Below are 18,170 nucleotides of genomic sequence, written 5' to 3' on the forward strand. Positions count from 1 at the left end.
GTCGGTACGGACAATACTACGGTAGTGGCGTACGTCAACAAACAAGGGGACTACGTTCACATCAGCTGCACACGTTGGCACACAGACTGATTGTATGGGCCAACTCCCATCTACTGTCACTGAGAGCCACACACGTTCCCGGTGTTTTGAACCGAGGAGCGGATCTCCTCTCATGGGGAAACCCTCGCTACAGAGATTGGAAACTCCACAGCGCGGATATGGGAGAAATACGGCAAAGCCGACGTGGACCTGTTCGCGTCACAAGAGGACGCTCAGTGCCACTTATATTATTCCCTGATGGATCGGAGCGCACCACTGGGGGTGGACGCACTGGCACACGAGTGGCCACGCACCCTCCTGTATGCGTTTCCCCCGTTAGAGCTGATCACTGCTATTCTCTCCCGCGTCCGGAAGAAGAAACACTCCCTAATCCTCGTGGCCCTGTATTGGCCAGCGATGTTTTGGATGGCGGAGATATTCCAGCTTCTGTGCAGCCGCTCCTGGCCTCGGCCTCTACGCAGGGATCTTGTGACGCAGGCGCGCGGGGAAATATTCCATCCTCATCCGGAGCGCCTGGCTTTATGGGCTTGGCCCGTGAGAGGTTGAACTTATCCTCAACGGGTCTCCCGGAGAACGTCATTGCAACCATACAGAGCGCCAGGGCAGCGTCTACTCGCAGTGCATATGACGGCAAATGGCGTGCTTTCGAGGAGTGGTGCGTAAACTCGGGACACGTCGCTTTTCAGAGCCCCATGCCTGTTATTTTGACTTTCCTCCAGAGTCTGTTGGATAAAGGGCTTGTTTTCTCCACCATTAAAGTGTACTTGGCCGCTATATCGGCCTGCCACATTGGTTTTGGAGATAAGACAGCTGGTCAGCATCCTCTTATATGCCAGTTTATGAAAGGAGCACGACGCCTAAAACCGGTTTCAAGGAACCTGGTCGCTCCATGGGACTTGACGACAGTGCTAAGCGCTCTGTCTCGACCACCATTTGAGCCGTTGCTTGAAGTGGAGTTAAAACTACTCTCTTTTAAGACGGTTTTGCTACTGGCGCTGTCATCAGCCAAACGTGTGAGTTACATACACGCGCTGTCTGTTAATGCGTCATGTATGCAGTTTCTATGGGGGGATTCTAAGGTTTTATTGAAACCTAACCCACCAGCGGCTCCATGCGCTCTGTCCAGTGCGCGCGTTACGCACGTACGTGGATAGGACTTCTGCTTTTCGGAAATCTGAGCAGCTGTTTGTATCATGGGCTCAACCCCATAGGGGTAAACCTCTTTCCAAACAGCGTTTGTCTCACTGGATGGTGGAAGCTATTGTAGCGGCCTACAACAGCAGTGGGCTTCAACCCCCTGCGGGTCTACGCGCTCATTCCACTCGTGGCATGGCTACCTCATGGGCACTCTTCCAGGGCACCTCGGTAGAGGAAATTTGTGCAGCAGCCAGTTGGGCTACGCCTCACACCTTTGCCAGGTTTTATAGACTGGATTTCACAGGCCCCTCACTGTCTCAGAATGTCCTGAGCGTGGGGGCTTCACACTGAGTGTCTCTGTACAAAAAGTGGATTCTAAGCAAGTAAAAAAAGTCTTATTTTAAGAAATAAATTCTCATTTATTCCCTAAAAAGTAAAAATGTCTTGTCAAGCTAAATTTTCTTGAGAAAGAAATTCTTATTTTAGGAAATAAAATCTGGCCATTTCTTGTTCAGATATATTTGCTAAAAAAACGGCTATTTTTTCTTATAACAAGAAAGAAAGACTTTTTGAATCTTCTTCAGCTTTAGACAAAGAATATTTTTTCTTATTTTAAGAAAAAATAAGATCACAACAACTCTTAATTTAAGGACTGATTCTCACAGATAGATTAATACATTCCATTCTTTATTTTTACACTCAAAATGATAACATTGTTCTGCCATTACAATTCTCTTTTTTTGCAAAGGATTTTGAACAGACTGTCTCTGCAATTAACTAGTTACAACACCTTGATTTGATTGCAATACAATTTGCAGCCTTTGTAATTATGCAAAAACATCAGATGAGGCTGCGAAATTCAATCACATCTCTGAGATCATATTTTAAAGGGACATATCTCACATCATTATGTGTGTAGCTATAATATGGGGTATAGTCCACCATTTGGTCAGAAGATATGAATTCATTTGCTTGTGCCATATTTGGAATTTCTGTTTTATATGCCATATAATCCCTATCAAAACAAACAGTTGTATATGGCTGAAGCTCAAAACAACACAAAGATGAATTTATGACAAAAATGTTTTTAACCAGTCCAAACTCGGGTAAGTTATCAGAAACTGCATTCACAATTAAAGTTTTACCGGATACATATTTATTCCCGTTAAGATTTAACCATTTTACAGATACTGCATGACTGATATTAGTTCCAAAGAATGCCCTCGCTTTCTCTCTTAGATAGGGCATGTTTGTAACTTCAGATGTTGGTCCAAGTATACGTTCAGATGAAAAAATTGGGTGTTCAGCACTACTTAAATTCTGGCAACATTCATACATTTGATTGTGTCTTATTAAAGACTTGCACACATTTTTAAAATTTACTTTAGAGACCCACTGTTTGAAAAAACAATGTTTAGACTCAAATCTCATACACATATGGCGAACCATTGGTCCCAGGCTTTTAATCTGCGATGGAACATGTATTAAATAATGCTGTTTGGGCGTAATGTTGTTATCTGGAAACATGCGTTTCATATGCTTTAAATGTTGTTCAATCAGCATTTTCAGTCTGTCAATAGTTTGAAAGCTTATAACAGGAGCCAGCAAAATTTGAACAATCTCTATTAGTTCAAGAATAAGAGAATAGCATTCATTATCTTTAACTTTATCAATCAGAAAGGGTAATATTTTTAGAAGAACAATCATTTGCCCTGATGACTGCTTTAACTTATTATCATTTGAAGCTAAAGTACTGTAGGATATTGAACTGGGTTTGTCTCTGACGTCCAGTGGAGAATAGGGGAAACCGACTATTCCCGCATTCAAATCTTCCAAGTCAAGTTCACCTAATAGTACCAAATGTTTAATTACACGTTTTATTTCCAATGGAGCAATGCCTTCAAGAATGATGTGCATTATATCTTGTGGTGTTTGTTTTATCATGTTGAAGCCTGGAAATTCAATAAGTTTGCTCCTCCTGTTGATCCCATATGTAGTCTTTAAGCTTTTTTTTTTAGTCTTAAAGTTTTTCAGAAAGTCAGTACTGGCCTTCTCAATGTCACTGCACTGTCTGACATGTCTTTCAAGGGTCCTTTTCTCAAAGTTGTCTTCATTGAAGTACATCTGCATGTCTTCAAACACACATTCACATTGTCGGCATTTACTAAAAGCAAATCCGACTCCCTCTTTGAACCCACAAAGCTCATGCTGAGCTAACGTGTCACCACAAATTGAAACAACTGCTCCATATATTTCCTTTTCACCAGTTTCTGTCTGAATTTTTACACCATTATACAATTTCACCAAATCTGCATGCAGTCTCTCTAATATCTTGTCCACTCCACATTGAGAGAGTTCATTTGTATTTGCCATAGCAAGTAGTCTAATTGAAGCTAGTTTGGATCTATATTTAGGATTAATGTTTCCCAGTGTATAATAAAACATAATTAACTTATTCTTGGAAGCATGAGAGCCAAGTGGGTTGCATTAGGGCTGCAACTAACGATTATTTTGGTAATCGATTAATCTACCGATTATTTTTACGATTAATCGATTAATCCCTTGGCTGTGAAAGGTGCATGGAAATTGTGTTTTTTCCATTTTTTTATCACATAGAACTAAAGTGACGCTGCTTGAGGACATGTGGATGGAGTAACTTAAAGTAAACGTTTGTACAAGGCTATTTGTGCTAATTCTGCTTACTGATTGGACGAGACAAAGACAGATATTTATGAAACAAAAGTAGGTTTTCATCCAAAATACATAGTTTTCATGTCTTTTTTGCTCTACTTTAGTCTGTGTTTACTAGAAAACGATTAATCGATTACTGGAATAGTTGACAACTATTTTAGTAATCGATTAGTTGTCGATTAATCGATTAGTTGTTTCAGCCCTAGGTTGCATATTTCAATTTCATCAGAATAAAGTATTATTTGCAAAGCAGATGGTCGAGTAGAGAATAAAGAGTGTGATTTCACAAGTTCTCCATCTGCAATGTCATATAGGTATCCATTTCTGTTGTTTCTACCTTCATCCATGATTGCTAAAACCTTTGGATGAGACAGTAACTGTTCTAAACTTTGTATGAGGGGGATATAATAAAAGCATTTGGGTTTAGTGGATTGAAACATGCCGTGTATCCCACTGCCACCTCCTCTGATTCTACATATTTAAAAGTCTTTTTTATCACACTGTCCTGCCTGTACGTTGTTGAAACTGTTGCAAAGGGATCCTCAATCTGGTCAAACACTGCCATTGCCTCCGCTTCAAGTTCGTTTCCTGGATGTTGCTGAAAGACACTTTGAAGCCGACTCCTCAAATTGGACACCAACAGAGCTTGATACTGCTGTATTGCTGCCACGACATCATTGACACCGCTCTGAAAAAAGAAGAGGTGAAAATTAATGGTTTATAAATGTAGGTTATAGTTTTTTCCCCAGCTGACATACACATACCTGTGAAAGATGGTGTTTCTCTCTTGCACACAGCACTATTGAAGTAGCTTGTTTGGTCAAAGTGTCCTGGCCATCCTATACAAATGAAATCCCAATAAATATTTATTAGAAACAAAAAAAAACAAAAATACTTTGCTTAACATCTTTCATATCATGAGCTTAAATTGCAAGCTTCTAATGTTTATAGCTATATCAGTTTTTGATGACACAGATTACTGATACCAAATGTATACAGCAAAAAATAGCAAAATTATTGGGGTTATCACCTACAGTACTCTTACTAAACCAGGTTGGGGATTGGAATAATGTACACATTTTTTACGTCAATAAATGAGTAATAAAAAAATGCATGTACATGTACACTTACTGCACATAACTGTAAGTATTGTAGGAGGCACCAAATTTAATACGTGACGGTTCATAATTACCTCACAGTATGATGCTGCAGAAGTATTCTCCGGGGGCTGGACAGGCGCACTTGTGGCTCCATGGAGGCTGGTCCCGGGGCTGGTCCCAGCGCGGGGCGGTGACTCCCGGTGTGGAGAGGTAACAAGGGCGATTTGCTCAAAGCCATCAAACAGTGAAACATTACTGAAGTCACCGAAATGATCATCCAAAGCAAAACAGTCCGGGTTGGGTCCAAGTGTTTCCCCGGGCGCTGCGTGCTCGTCCTCTCGGTGCTCTGTCTCTGCAGTGTCGTTCAGAGCGGTTCCACTCACGGCGGCATCACCTGCTGGTCGACCCCGTGCTTCAGTCTCCGCGTCCGGGCGCTCCGTATTTGGTCTGTAGGCCCACGGATTGCGATCCCTCCACGGGTTCGGGGCTGTCCCGTCTCGATGATTGTGAAGATGTTCCGAGTGGCTTCTCCGGATGTGGTACCAGAGTGAGTTGTAAACTCGATATTCCCGTTCACAGCCATCAATTCCACAAACCACGCGAAAGTCTGGGCTTCGACTATGAGCAGAGTTAATGTGACTGAGTAAAGATTTCAGGGTAAGGCCAACGAACACAAAGCAAATAACGCAACGCCAAATCATTTTGGTATCTTTTCGAGAGAGCTAATTTGCGCGCAAACTAGTGAAGTTGAATGTTTATCCCAGCGTTTTCACCCATGATGCCTTGCAGACTTTGGGTCTGACTACTTCAGTCGTAGTGGGGTATATGATAGTTTGTTCATCTGATAACCAGTTGAGAACTGGTTTTGATGTTTAATATGCATTTTAAAACATAGTTAAGTTAATCACTGGTAACGATTTAGAAACATAACAAAATATAAAGGCACGGGAAAACCAACTGACACCCCCCATTACACATAATGGACTAGTCCATTTTCAAATCCAAGGGTGCGCGCGGCTGCGCGGACATTTTCACAACGGACGAGCGGTGGCAACAGCAACGAAGCAGAGGCATAAAAATAATTGAGAGAAAAGTGGTTATTGATACCCAGGTCAGACTATGGATAAACTCGACAAAACTACGATTGAAACTCTAAAAGGTATGTTTAAAATTGCAAACGTATTAATTTGAATGGTGTTTCGTTTAGCTACCGTTTAGCTACGTTTAGCTACCGATAACGTTAGCTTAAACATAGAGAGGTAGCCAAATATTTTTTAAATCATTTACAGTACACGACTAGCTGATAGCACACATTTTTAAATTACAATAAAGTGACAAATTAATTTGCAGATCTAACAGTGGTATTGTGTTTTAGCTGCTAATATTGGGGAAGATTTACTACGGTCACTCTCCAGGGATGATGTCAAGGATCTTTTTCCTGGTCCAGAAAATTTTCTGAGGCGCAGGGCACTATGGCTTCTTGTGAATAATGATGAAAATGTGAGTATATGTTGGGCACTTAATCAAAGTTTGGATTTAATGTTTCTTTTAATTTTTAAAGGTTATTGTAACTGTTAAAGGAATAGGCCACCGTTTTTACACACTGAGATATGTTCTTACCTTAGCTTTGACGAGTTCTTTAGGACCTGTCTGATCTTCACCCGTGCCTTCAGTCACGTAAACACAGAGCAGACGGCGTTAGCATTTAGCCTCTCCCTCTCTCCACTATAGCTCCAAAACTGGTCAAGATAGAAGCTACCAAGCTCTTCCACGTTTTCCCTATTTAAATATGGTTACGTGAAGTGTTACACTACAAAGTATAATACACAAAATTAAACAATGTGGATTTTCTAAGCGGATAAAGGGGGAACTATATTGTAAGGTGTAATAATACCAGGAGTAGTTCGAAATCCGAGCAGTAATCTTCACTTTACTGTGCGGATGCCCTTTTATCCGCTTAGAAAATCCACATTGTTTAATTTGGGGTAATTATACTTTGTAGTGGAACACTTCACGTAACCATATTTAAATAGAGCTTGGTAGCTTCTATCTTGACCTGTTTTGGAGCTATAGTGGAGAGGGGGAGAGGCTAAATGCTAACGCAGTCTGTGCTGTGTTTACGTGATTGAAGGCACGGGTGAAGACCAGACAGGTCCTAAAGTACTCGTCAAAGCTAAGGTAAGAACATATCTCAGTATGGAGAAACGGTGGCCTATATTCCTTCAACAATATATTTCATATGTGATTTTGTCGCGTCTATGTCAATAACAACTGACATGTCTTTAGGTGGAGACTATGGAGCCATCCAAACCATCCGATGCAGCCGATGTCGCTCCAGAGGAGAAACCGAACACATCGAAGTTTTTAACAATGTCCAGTCCGGAGTACATAGTCTACACAGATGGTGAACTTGAGCAGGCTCGTTCATGTTTCTTTGAGCAAAAGCGTGTTGGCACGACTCCCACTGAGATTTCCAAAGAGCTCTTTTGCAGACTCATAAGGAACACCATGACTAATATGATATCCATTGCAAGAGCACTTCAGGAATCGAGGTACCCCTCCAGGCATGAGGTGGATTCTATGGCGAAGAGATTGGTCGAGTACTACCCAATGTTAAAAGACAATGTATGTTATTTTGTCTAAGTATCTGTGTAATGTTGCATACCGTATTAATAAGTTTTACTTAATCTTGCAGATTCATGTGGCAAAGAGACTTATGAAGAGGCTATCAAATGTCAAAAGTCCAAAGAAGGCTTCTACCCCTTCAAAAAGACGTCGCCTGACATTTGAGAAGGGTGACTCCAGCGATTTTGATGGAGACTCCACCACATCAAGTCAAGCATCGACCATCATTCTGGAAAAGTCACCTACTACAACTAGTACTCCAGAGCCCCGTCAGGAAAGCAGTGAAGATGAAGCAGGTTCAGTGTCTTTCCATTTATTCACCGTTGAATCCTTAAAACCTACAACACCTTTTTATTGCTTGCAGTGAGTTCTCCTGACCTGATGGACAGCCAAAAGAGCCAGAGTAGACACTACAAGACCCTCCAGGACATGTACAAGTCTAAAAAGCCAAACAAAGCAGCTGTAACCCATTTACTCAACCTGGAGTTTGAAGCAAGAAGACGCTTTATCACATGTGGCGTTCTGAAGGAGTCAGACAGACCAACAAAAGTCCTAGAAGCCTATCCCTGTTTCAAAGAATTGGACCATGTAAGTAACATAGCTTCTACCATACAGTATGTTGTAAATTTAGTTGCATTTTCACAGGCAAATTACAAAAAAAGTTTTTTAGTTGGTGAAAAAACATGCTATTTACTTTGTAATTTATGGATTAACATTTGCAAGACTAAGCCAATGTATTTGTTTTAAGGTTTTGGATGAGGTGCAGAGAATTGTCCAACCCAAGAACTCAAACTTCATTGCAGAGACTATGGTGAGATGGGAAGACTTCTTTTCCAAGGTCAAGTTCTATGGAGTAATGAAGAAAGCCATGAAACCTCCCAAGACACTCAACAGTGGTGAGATTGCATTAGCAAATATATAATAGCAATAAATGAGTATAGATTAAGGTCAGAATAGATGCTAATGTTTTTTGTTTTTTCCTTTGTTTTTTGTGCTTTCTTTAAACTAGCGGACCATGCCTTAGCAGTGTTTACGGCTCTTCCAGAACTTTTTCCATCTGCTGTATCTCCACCCAAGAAGTTGGGCCCTTGCAGCGAAGCCTTTTTTCATGTACTTAAGGTGAGAATTTTTTGCTTTTACTTTAAGGTTTATTGGTTAACTCTTTTGTAGTCGTTACCTAACGTTGGTGCCGCTGTTATAGCAAAAAACACACACTGACAATTTATTTTCTGATATTGATCATCTCAATTTTTTATTCTTATGTTTTGTCATTTAGACGGCGGAAGACCCCGAGGGATATCTCCAACAGCGACCCCTGTCTTGCCCAGTGCTGCTCATTTCCAAGGACAACTGCATGATAGCAGTTGACAACACACCGGTGACCACCTTTGCAAGTACGAAGCTGGATGAAGGACTTGTGTACCTGATAGGGTTGGGCGATGTCCCCTTAATTGGCCGTTGACGATGTTTACAGTGAACCATCGTGATGGACGATGATATCGTCCATTTCTCATTATAAGCATTTTTTTTTAAGACATTTACATAGCCTATATATGCTGCATATTACTATGTATGCTAGGGAAATGTGAGATTGCAGCATAAATGGATCTAAACTAAACATGATTTGAACAGAGTCACGGACACGACTTTTGCAAAAGAAATGTGTTAAAACTTGTGCGCAAAGTCTGAGAGGAGAACGACGTAGCCTATTCAGAGCGTGAACTCCAAGGCTCTTATCACACTAATACAAATGTAAATCGGAGCTTATTATTTGCATTTGCTCAATTTTAACGTAATGTTTAAGAAACAGTGGGTGAACGGAACAATATTTTGAAGTTTGCGTCGTAGCTACATTTTTGAAGCCGCTCCACGCGCCGCCCGGTCCGTGTGATCTAACCTCTTAACTCCTGCTGCACCGCGCCTTTCTCTCTCCTCTCTCTTTCTTCTCTCGGTCCTTCGTGAGAATAGTCCACGCGCTCAGCTAGCTCCGATGTGAGAGCCATCTCATTTTAAAACGGTTTAAGTTTCAATACGCAGCAAAACAAAACAAAACCACGCGCTGTTAAACTCTGAGCTGCAGAGAGAGAGAGAGAGCCCCGCGCGTCATAAACAGAGCAGCTGCGTCTTTACGTTAATAATTACGGCTAACACATCGTGGCTTCTGGCAGGCTACTGACGCTAGCGTGCATATTAGTTACATCAGTGATTTAATTTACAGTGCAATCCCTGCAAAGTTTGTAGGTTTGCAAGGCCTACAGAAGACCAGTGCGTGTTTTTGACGGGAGGGGGCGTGGCATCACGATGGTGGCGCTCCATCGTGATGTTGCTCATCCATCGCCGATGGACGATGACATCGTCCATCGGCACAACCCTAGTACCTGATGGCCTATTACTATGCCTTCCACCTCACATACCCAAAGTGTATTTCAACACTGCTCTCAGTACTGCAAACTGAGATTCTGCTGGACTCTATCCATGACCGAGATGCTACTTCCATGTACAAAAAAGCCATTGCTGAGTGGAGGTCCTTCATTGAGTGAGTGTATCTATTACCATTTCTACTTGTGTTCGAGTAGTGTTGTTTCAAAGCTTCGAGTGTTCGTTAAACAACAGTTATGTTACGTTGACATCTACGTTGTTACATTGAACAACGTTGACATCTATGTTACGAATCTGACTTGTTAAAGTAAGTTAAAGGCAAAGGTGAAGGCATTACCAAGTATAAAAATGTGTAGCATTGTGAAAAGAAGTTACAATACAAATTTGGCATTTTCAGGTCTGTTGTGAAATCCTCTGTGCCCAGTGATGAATAGTGTTCACATTGCAGTGAATAAATCTTTTTTTAAAATTATAAAACCTGTGTTTGAAGTGGTCTTATTTGAAGATAATTTTCCTTAATCTGTGTCTAATATTAAGTGTTTTGATGCTTAAAATAGGTACTGCATCAGTAAAACAAGTAATGTTGTGAGCAAAAATGTCTTGCGCTTTTCTTGAATCTAGAAAACTTTGCTTAGATCAAGACTTCGATCAAATTATTCAGATTTTCTTTCCCAAAATAAGAATAATTTCCTTAAATAATAGTATTAATTAAGAACATTTTGCTTAAAAATGTTTTAATTTAGAACATGTTGCTTAAATCAAGCAATATTTAAGTGAAATACCCCACAATTTTTCCCTAAATAAGAATTTTTTTCTGAAATTATTCCATTTTCTGAGGACATTTTGCTTAATTCTAGCAATTTCTTTGCTTAAATCTAGTTTTTCTTTCTTGTTTTATAACAAGAAAAATATTCTAGAAATAAGAATTCTTAGCAAGAAAAAAATGCTTACCCCATTGGCAGATTTTTTTGCTTAAAACAAGACAAAATGTCTTATTTTAAGATTTTTTTCCCTGTTTTTAGGAGGGTACTTTTTGCAGTGTAGGTTTTTCTTTCGGTCTTCGAGTAAGCTTGTCTGGCAATACGGGAGTCTCGACATCCCATAGTGAGATACCGAAACGAATGTTGAAAGAGAACGCAAGGTTAAGAAATTAACCCCGGTTCTCTGAGACATGAGTGAGGTATCTCACCAGACCGCCCTTCTTGCCTGGAGCGAGAAGAGCAGTGCTTAATTTGATCCCCCGTTTGGGGGAACGCATTTCCCCAATTAAATTTTTTTCAGGGTAAAGGATCCGGGAAATATTTTGGGGGATCCTGCAAAAAATGTATCTGATATAATGGTGTCTAACGAGAGTGTTCCGGCAAATGTTTTGGCCTGTTCCCCCAATCCATCACAGCAGACCAAAAGTGTTCCTGAAAATACTAATTTACAAATTAAGCACTGGAGAAGAGGTGCGCTTGCTTAGACTAATGTTATGACGTGCTATGACGCTCTTATAGTAGGAGGAAGTCCCTCCTCCTCTGCTGAGCGACGTCACGTCTGACAGCCAGTCAGCAGACTGGCGTAATGTAATTGGGCTTCTGGGGGAACAGCGTGAGAGCGTTCCCATAGTGAGATACCTCACTCATGTCTCAGAGAACCGGGGTTAATTTCTTAACCTTGCGTTTTCGTAATATGAATTTTTTAAATCTCGTACTTAATGAGGGTCGGACTGTTGGCATTGGAGCAGCGCGAGCTACACGTCACGCAAGGGCCGAGTCTACAGTGAAGATCCCGCCCGTATGTCCTTTTTAGGAACATGCTTCGTCAGAGCTGAGGAGGAGGAGTCTGTAAATCCACCATGAATTCCCCCATGACCGTGGTCATTATGGTAAACGGGGAGGAGTGAGCATAAGACGTCCATTTTTTTTACAGTCTATGCTTTCAACTTACCCAGAGATTCACCACCATTCCTCCTCTCCAACTGCGCCTTCAACTAAGTAGCTAGGCTAGCTACTAGTACTGTAAGAAACTTGATTTCCGCAAATCTGTATCAAAACAAGACTTTAAAAAACGCTGAATCAGGACCAAACAGAGGCTGAAAACAAAAATCCTAACTGAAACTGAACTTTTGCTCATTTTTAAGTTTCATATGTTTTCAGTTTAAGTTTGTCGATCGCGTAATGAATGATTTTGCCCTATAATTATTGTTGCTTAAAATCTAAAGGTCATGACTCCCTTCTCTTGTAAGATCGTGTGTGTGTAGTTCATTCTGTTTCCTTTGTTTCTCCATCATCTGTCTAAAAACATGACAAAGATCGACATATGCAGTGGTGACCGCTCCTGAAAATCCATCTATGGCACAAATGTCCTTGTGTTTCAGGGGCTGACGATCAAACCTCTGGTGAAGTGGCTCAAAGTTCCTCGCTCCACAAGCAGAAAACCCACCATCAACGAGGAGATCCACGAGAGAGTGAGGCATCGTGTTGTTCACATGCCGTCATCAACATACTCATAATTCATTTCACATTTTCTATTCCTTTCAGGCTTTTGACCACATCCTGACCGCCGTAGAGGACATCGCTGGACTCCAGGGCTACCACCACTGGAGAGACAAGTCAGTGCTAAGATGTAGTAAGACTGAAGGGCACTAGATGGAGCTCTTGTCATGTGTTAAACTGTGTGCAAGCATTTTTTGTGAACCATTTATGTTTGCCTTGATAATATAGACCAGTGGTTCTCCACCTTTTAGAGCCGCGCCCCCATTATAACAGTTAATTAGACCATGGGATAAACAGGGACATTAACCCCTTAACTCCCACCTGAACCGAGCACATATTCTCCAGTTTGGCTTTACCCCAGTCCAAAAGCTTCTGGAAAAAAGCTGTGACAATAGCAACAAAACTGAGACGAAAACAATGATGGAAATGTGACAAAAAAGTGACGAAAAATGTATGAAAAAGGGGCAAAAATGTCACAAGAAATTGACAAAAAATTTACCAAAAAATGACCAAAAAAATGTCAAAAATCGGACAAAAATGTGACAAAAAATGACAAAAAAGAATGATAAAAAATGTGACCCAAAAATGTGACAAAAATGTGATAAAAATTTGACCAAAAAAGTTACAAAAATGAGTTGAATACCCAACAAAAAAATGATGGGGAAAAAAATCTGATGACGTGAGGAAAAAGATCCTCTCGGTTCAGACGGGAGTTAAGAGGTTAAACTATAAAACTCTTAAAAAACAAAGAAAAAACAATGGCTAAAACAAAAATGAAATAAATTTAGAACAAATAATGGCACCCTGGTAAAATAGCATGTATGCTACGACACTGTAATAATAATATTAAAATATATATTTTATCTATATGCTCTGGCGACCCCCCAAATTTGTCTCGCGACCCCCTAGAAGAGAACCCCTGATATAGACAGATGATCCAGAAAGCCCTAAAAAAAAACATTTAAATTAGGTCTAATAAAGATCAGAATCGGGAAGAAACCAAGTTCTAAGATATCTCTGTGTGTCCCGTTGAGGTGGGAGCAGTTTGATAAGAAGTACCTGAGTAAGCTGCTGCTGAGGAAGTCTGTGTACAGGAAGAGTGAGCTGTGGGAGGCCTACCAGAAAATCAACATCCGCGACGCCATCAGTGTCATTGACCAGGTAATATTATCATACTGGAGGCTAATGTTTGGTACAAATTGCACTTATACAACAGCATATTATCCCAAAATATAGATACCAAGAAGACTCCAAGCATGTGATACTGAATACACTCTAGAGCAGGGGTCCTCAAACTACGGCCCCGAGATGATTTAATCCGGCCCCCCACCTGTAGAGCACAAATCCTTTTCTAGCCCATTCCTGTGCGGAGTTAGGATATTTTAACTAAATAACCAGTTTACTCATCCCAGCCACTAGAGCTTACCACCAGAGTGTGGAGAGAATGAATAATGACTACAGTACTTTGAGAAACTTGTAACCCAGGCTTGTAAAGCGCAATGCAAGTATAAACAGTTATTACTTTGGTCACATTACATAATGATGTTTTATTTGAAAATGAAAATAAATGGAAATTAAAACAAAGTGTGAAGACTTGATTACTATTTTTGCAAACCACTACAATGAAACAAATATGAGCCTGAATCAAGTGTTGATCTTGTGGATATAATAGTGGGGACGACTGTGCAGGCGAGTCATCTCTACTTCACAAAGAGGCATTTTGGTCTGAGTCATGCAATTCTATGTTATAGCCAACCCTGTCCGGCCCCCCATCACAGTCAGGAACAATAATGTGGCCCCCAGAGAAAAAAGTCTGAGGACCCCTGCTCTGGAGTATTCATTTTCCTCTTTATTCAAATTGAATGATGACTTTTGTGGTGTTTCTAGGGCGGTAATGTCCTGACTTCTGCGCGCCTCTCCCTCCCGTCGATGGCCTCAAGGGCTTCATTCCCGGAGTTCACCAACGTCACCAACTACCTGTGAGTCACATGATCAGCAGCAGGCTTTATGTTAAAGGTGCATAATGGAATATCTTTATGCAGAGAAAAAAAAACCTTGATATTTGTCATTTACCTCAATGACCCAATTGCTGCATGGGAGGCTAACACGGCCTCTACTTTCCTTTACAGTGTTCTCTACAAAGCTCCAGGATCAAACTTTTGTAGGTCTTTTGGTGAGAGGGTTCGTCAGAGGTCAAAACCTTCTAAACAATTGATCCTGGAGCGACAAAATAGCGACAAAAAAAGAGACCACTGTGATGGAAAGTAAAGGTGCCATAAGCTCATACAGCCCCCGTTCAGTGACTGCAAGGTCAAACAGGCAACAATATTAAGTAGTTTCCTTTTTTATTAAACTTTTGAACCACATAGAATTTTGCATTAGAGGTCGACCGATATGGGTTTTTCTAAGGCTTTAAGAAACACCTAAGGCTTTTCTAAGGATTTTTTTTTCGATATTTTTGGAGTTTTTGCAAATTTGTAGCTAACCGAATTTCATCACAATGTTTCTCAGTTCCCCTGAGGACTAGGAAATTGTGGGAGGACTCGTTTTAAAGCACTCATTTTGCTCTTTCCAATCCAATATTTATTTTGCTTGATAGAAAGATGCCAATAGCAGTAATTCAAAGTGTTTTCACAAAGCCCTTTTCCACCAAGCTGGTGCTGGTTCTGGGCCAGTTCCAGTTTCAGAACCGGTTCTTTCGTTTTCCACTGAAAAAAACGCTGGCTCTTGGTTCCAAAATCTGGTGCCGGTTGGGAACCAGCTAGAAGCTGGACCAAGAAACGAGCACCAGTGATGTCAGCGGCTGGGGGCGTGGCAAACAATCAATATTAGTTAGTGTCCTGGAGAAGCCAAAACAGTCTCTGTGGAGGAAACTAACTGTTGCTTTGCTTTATGCTCTTCAGCTAAAACAAGAGGGAACAGTTAGAAAGAAGAAATCAAAATGTTAACGGCTGCTGTGACGGGAATATAAACTTATCTTTCTGTAACCAGAAGTGGCTGTAGTAAGATGTTGCTATCCATATTTTATGTTGACTTGACATGACAATAGGCACAGCTCTCATTTTGGTGGGAAACCAAGTCAGTATGCAACCAACCCGGCACCAGAACCAGCCCAGAACCAGCACCTTGGTGGAAAAGCCCTAACAGTGCCACCTGCTAGCATGCCCTTCAGTGAAAGCTTGTTTACTGGCTGCAGAAGCCAATATTGAGTGCATATCGACCCTCCAAAATAATGTTTTTGCTCCTATGCTGTATCTCCACTTAAAAGGCTGGAGTATTATGCAAAATGTTACAATGTTGTTCTCCCATTCAAACCCAACCTGGAGCTGTAATTGAACCCAGTCGCGCATCTTTGAGTAATCTTTGAATCTTAAGCATCACAGCAACAGCTCCTAAAAAGCACCTCCTGAGGTCCTGTTAATCCAGGATGGTTTGCACAAGCTTTACATCTCTCGCTAAGCTTAAGCCTTTCATCGCAAAGTGAAAACACTCAACACTCGGGCCGTACGGTCTTTTTAAAAACAAAATTAACTTGATTGAAAATGCTATTCAGCGAAGAGGAGCAACAAAGTAAGATAGTGATTAAGATGTGTGTGTTATTGTTACCAAATACAGGCAAAAATACCCCCTCTCTTCCCACTGTAAAGGATCCCGTGTGTGTCCCCAGGCGAGAGAACGGCAGTGGGGTGTGTCTGGACCTGCAGGTGATCGATAACGTCCCCGGAGCCAAAGTGGAGGAGGACTCGGAGACGCACCATGTTCTTGCCGGAAACCTCTACAAGCCTCGCAGACGGGTGACTACAGCGCGCCGAGGGCTGTGCAAATCACCTCTTGAGATGAAATGGGTCTTAGGCCAATCACAACCTTTTGGCTTCCTCTAAAACTGCTTTAAACGTCTGGGGCCTAACCACCGAAACCCATGTGGTCACGCGCGCGTCTCCTTTTAGTTTTTCCCCAAAGTGTGGATGTTTTGGAACTCCATTATATTTACATAAAACAGCTTTCTTCAATCCAAGGCTCCATTGTTCGACGAAGAGAGTTTTTCTCAATTGTCCAGAAAGTAGTTAGAGAATGCTGTTGTAAGGTGTAAAAGTTATATTTGTGAGTTTATTGGTTACTCCGAGTGTAAAAGACAATTGCCCAGTGAGAGATGTGTTCCTAAGTTTCGAGGTTCCCACAGTCTGATCTTAAAATGTCCAGTTTGAAATTATATCTTGAGAGTTAGGTTGCTTTTATTGCAGATATAACTGGCAGAGTCGAAAGTGCATGTCCAGCTCAGCATCCGTCTCCCTCCCCGTCTCCATCTGACTTTATCAACGAAAAAGGCCACTTTCACTAGTATTTCTCTCTCTTTTTTGGTGAGTTTTTTATACTATGAGCATTTTCAAACGTTTTAACCAGGAAAGTATCGCCAAGATTTTGTATTTCCCTTCATGGACCCTATTGTGCATGGTTTAGTGTTGCACTGAACGAAATTAGATAATTTAACAAATGTTCAAGCACGATGTTGAACCTAAATGTTTTGTTAGCTATTGGATCTACTGACAACCACTATTCCAGAGACTTAGTCATTCACTTATTCATTCCTCCTGCAGCCTCTCTGGACACTTCTAATCACATTCATAGAAATAATGTGGGCGATTTGACCAAAACCTCAGCATCCAATTCCAAATAATACAACTGCAGTTCCTCCCATAGAATTTTAGCCATTTCTCCTTCCCACATTTGCTTTATCGCCCCATCAACCTGTTTTCTGTCCCCCGTCCCTGCAGCTCTGGAGGTGTCCAGCAGCCCCCCGGCCCGTTCGCCCTCCCCGCCTCTCAGCATGGACTCCCACCTGCTGATATTGTGTTGATATTACTGTGAGAATATCTTGGGAGTAAAATAATAATGTGTGCTCATAAAAGCCCATATATTGAAATGAATTGGTGTGACAATGATTACATATCTGTGGATGTATCCGTACAGTGTGTGAACTTGCGAGTCGGGATATAATATTTGTATTTGCAGCAAAGGTTTGTCCTGACAAAGACAACATTTTTTATTTTTGTTCAAAGAAGTAGCTGCCCCTCTTTTCACATCCGAATTTGGATAATTTGACAATCATAAAATGGCCGCCATATTTGCCATAGAGATCGTTGTATCTACAGAGCTGTGTTATTCTGTTGTACCAAATTGTGTGTTGTCCTTAAAGCTGATCCAAATGTGTAGAACAGGAAGTTGTATACGCACATTTAAAGTATGTATTTGATCAAAGTGCGTAAAACTAATTGGGTTGTTAATTTACAAGAACAATAACAAATGGAGTATTTATATATTGTCCATGTCCTCGAATGTTAATTAAATCCTGAATGTACTTCTCTGTCTGACATAACCACCTGCCTTAGATGCTGCCCCCTGGTGGTTCATGCAGATTTGTCCTTTCTTTCTCACTGCCTCTTTGTGCAGTTCTTCGTTATTGAAACTTACTTGGCTTTTACTTTGCACCATTTGAAGTGAGTCCTCGGTCGGCCGCTTCTGTGTCTGCCAGTCCCTTTAAAACATGGCACGAGAATGTAATGTTCTGTGTGATTGATTTTGTTTGTGGAAATAAATTAAACTCGTCTGTCTTTAAATAAAAAAAGAAGTGCGTGTTTTCTAAATGGAGCTGTTTCTTTGTTCCACGTGCTTGCAGACATTCAGTTTGTTCCAGCCAAAA

At 41.0% G+C, this 18,170-nt stretch overlaps 2 protein-coding genes across 2 annotated transcripts in view; both read left to right on the plus strand.

The window, feature by feature from the left end:
* Window positions 1-16,353, plus strand: part of LOC306962404 (sodium/hydrogen exchanger 5-like) — a gene marked incomplete at both ends in the record, with an annotated part of 50,793 nt that extends 34,440 nt beyond the window's left edge. Inside the window, 5 exons of the mRNA XM_079555525.1 lie at window positions 12,355-12,444; window positions 12,518-12,588; window positions 13,507-13,633; window positions 14,360-14,451; window positions 16,140-16,353. Coding sequence (XP_079411651.1) covers window positions 12,355-12,444; window positions 12,518-12,588; window positions 13,507-13,633; window positions 14,360-14,451; window positions 16,140-16,353 — 594 coding nt within the window. The remainder of the gene's footprint in view (window positions 1-12,354; window positions 12,445-12,517; window positions 12,589-13,506; window positions 13,634-14,359; window positions 14,452-16,139) is intronic.
* On the plus strand, window positions 7,859-9,075 carry LOC306962345 (uncharacterized protein; the record flags this gene model as incomplete). The annotated part of the gene is made up of 4 exons (XM_079555464.1): window positions 7,859-8,201; window positions 8,362-8,509; window positions 8,623-8,732; window positions 8,890-9,075. The coding sequence occupies exons 1-4, from the start codon at window positions 7,995-7,997 to the stop codon at window positions 9,073-9,075; spliced, it is 651 nt and encodes a 216-aa protein (XP_079411590.1). The 5' UTR covers window positions 7,859-7,994.
* Window positions 16,354-18,170: the final 1,817 nt, after the last annotated feature.

Source organism: Gobius niger (assembly GCF_951799975.1).
Source record: "Gobius niger genome assembly, chromosome: 4".
Classification (NCBI taxonomy): Eukaryota; Metazoa; Chordata; class Actinopteri; order Gobiiformes; family Gobiidae; genus Gobius; species Gobius niger.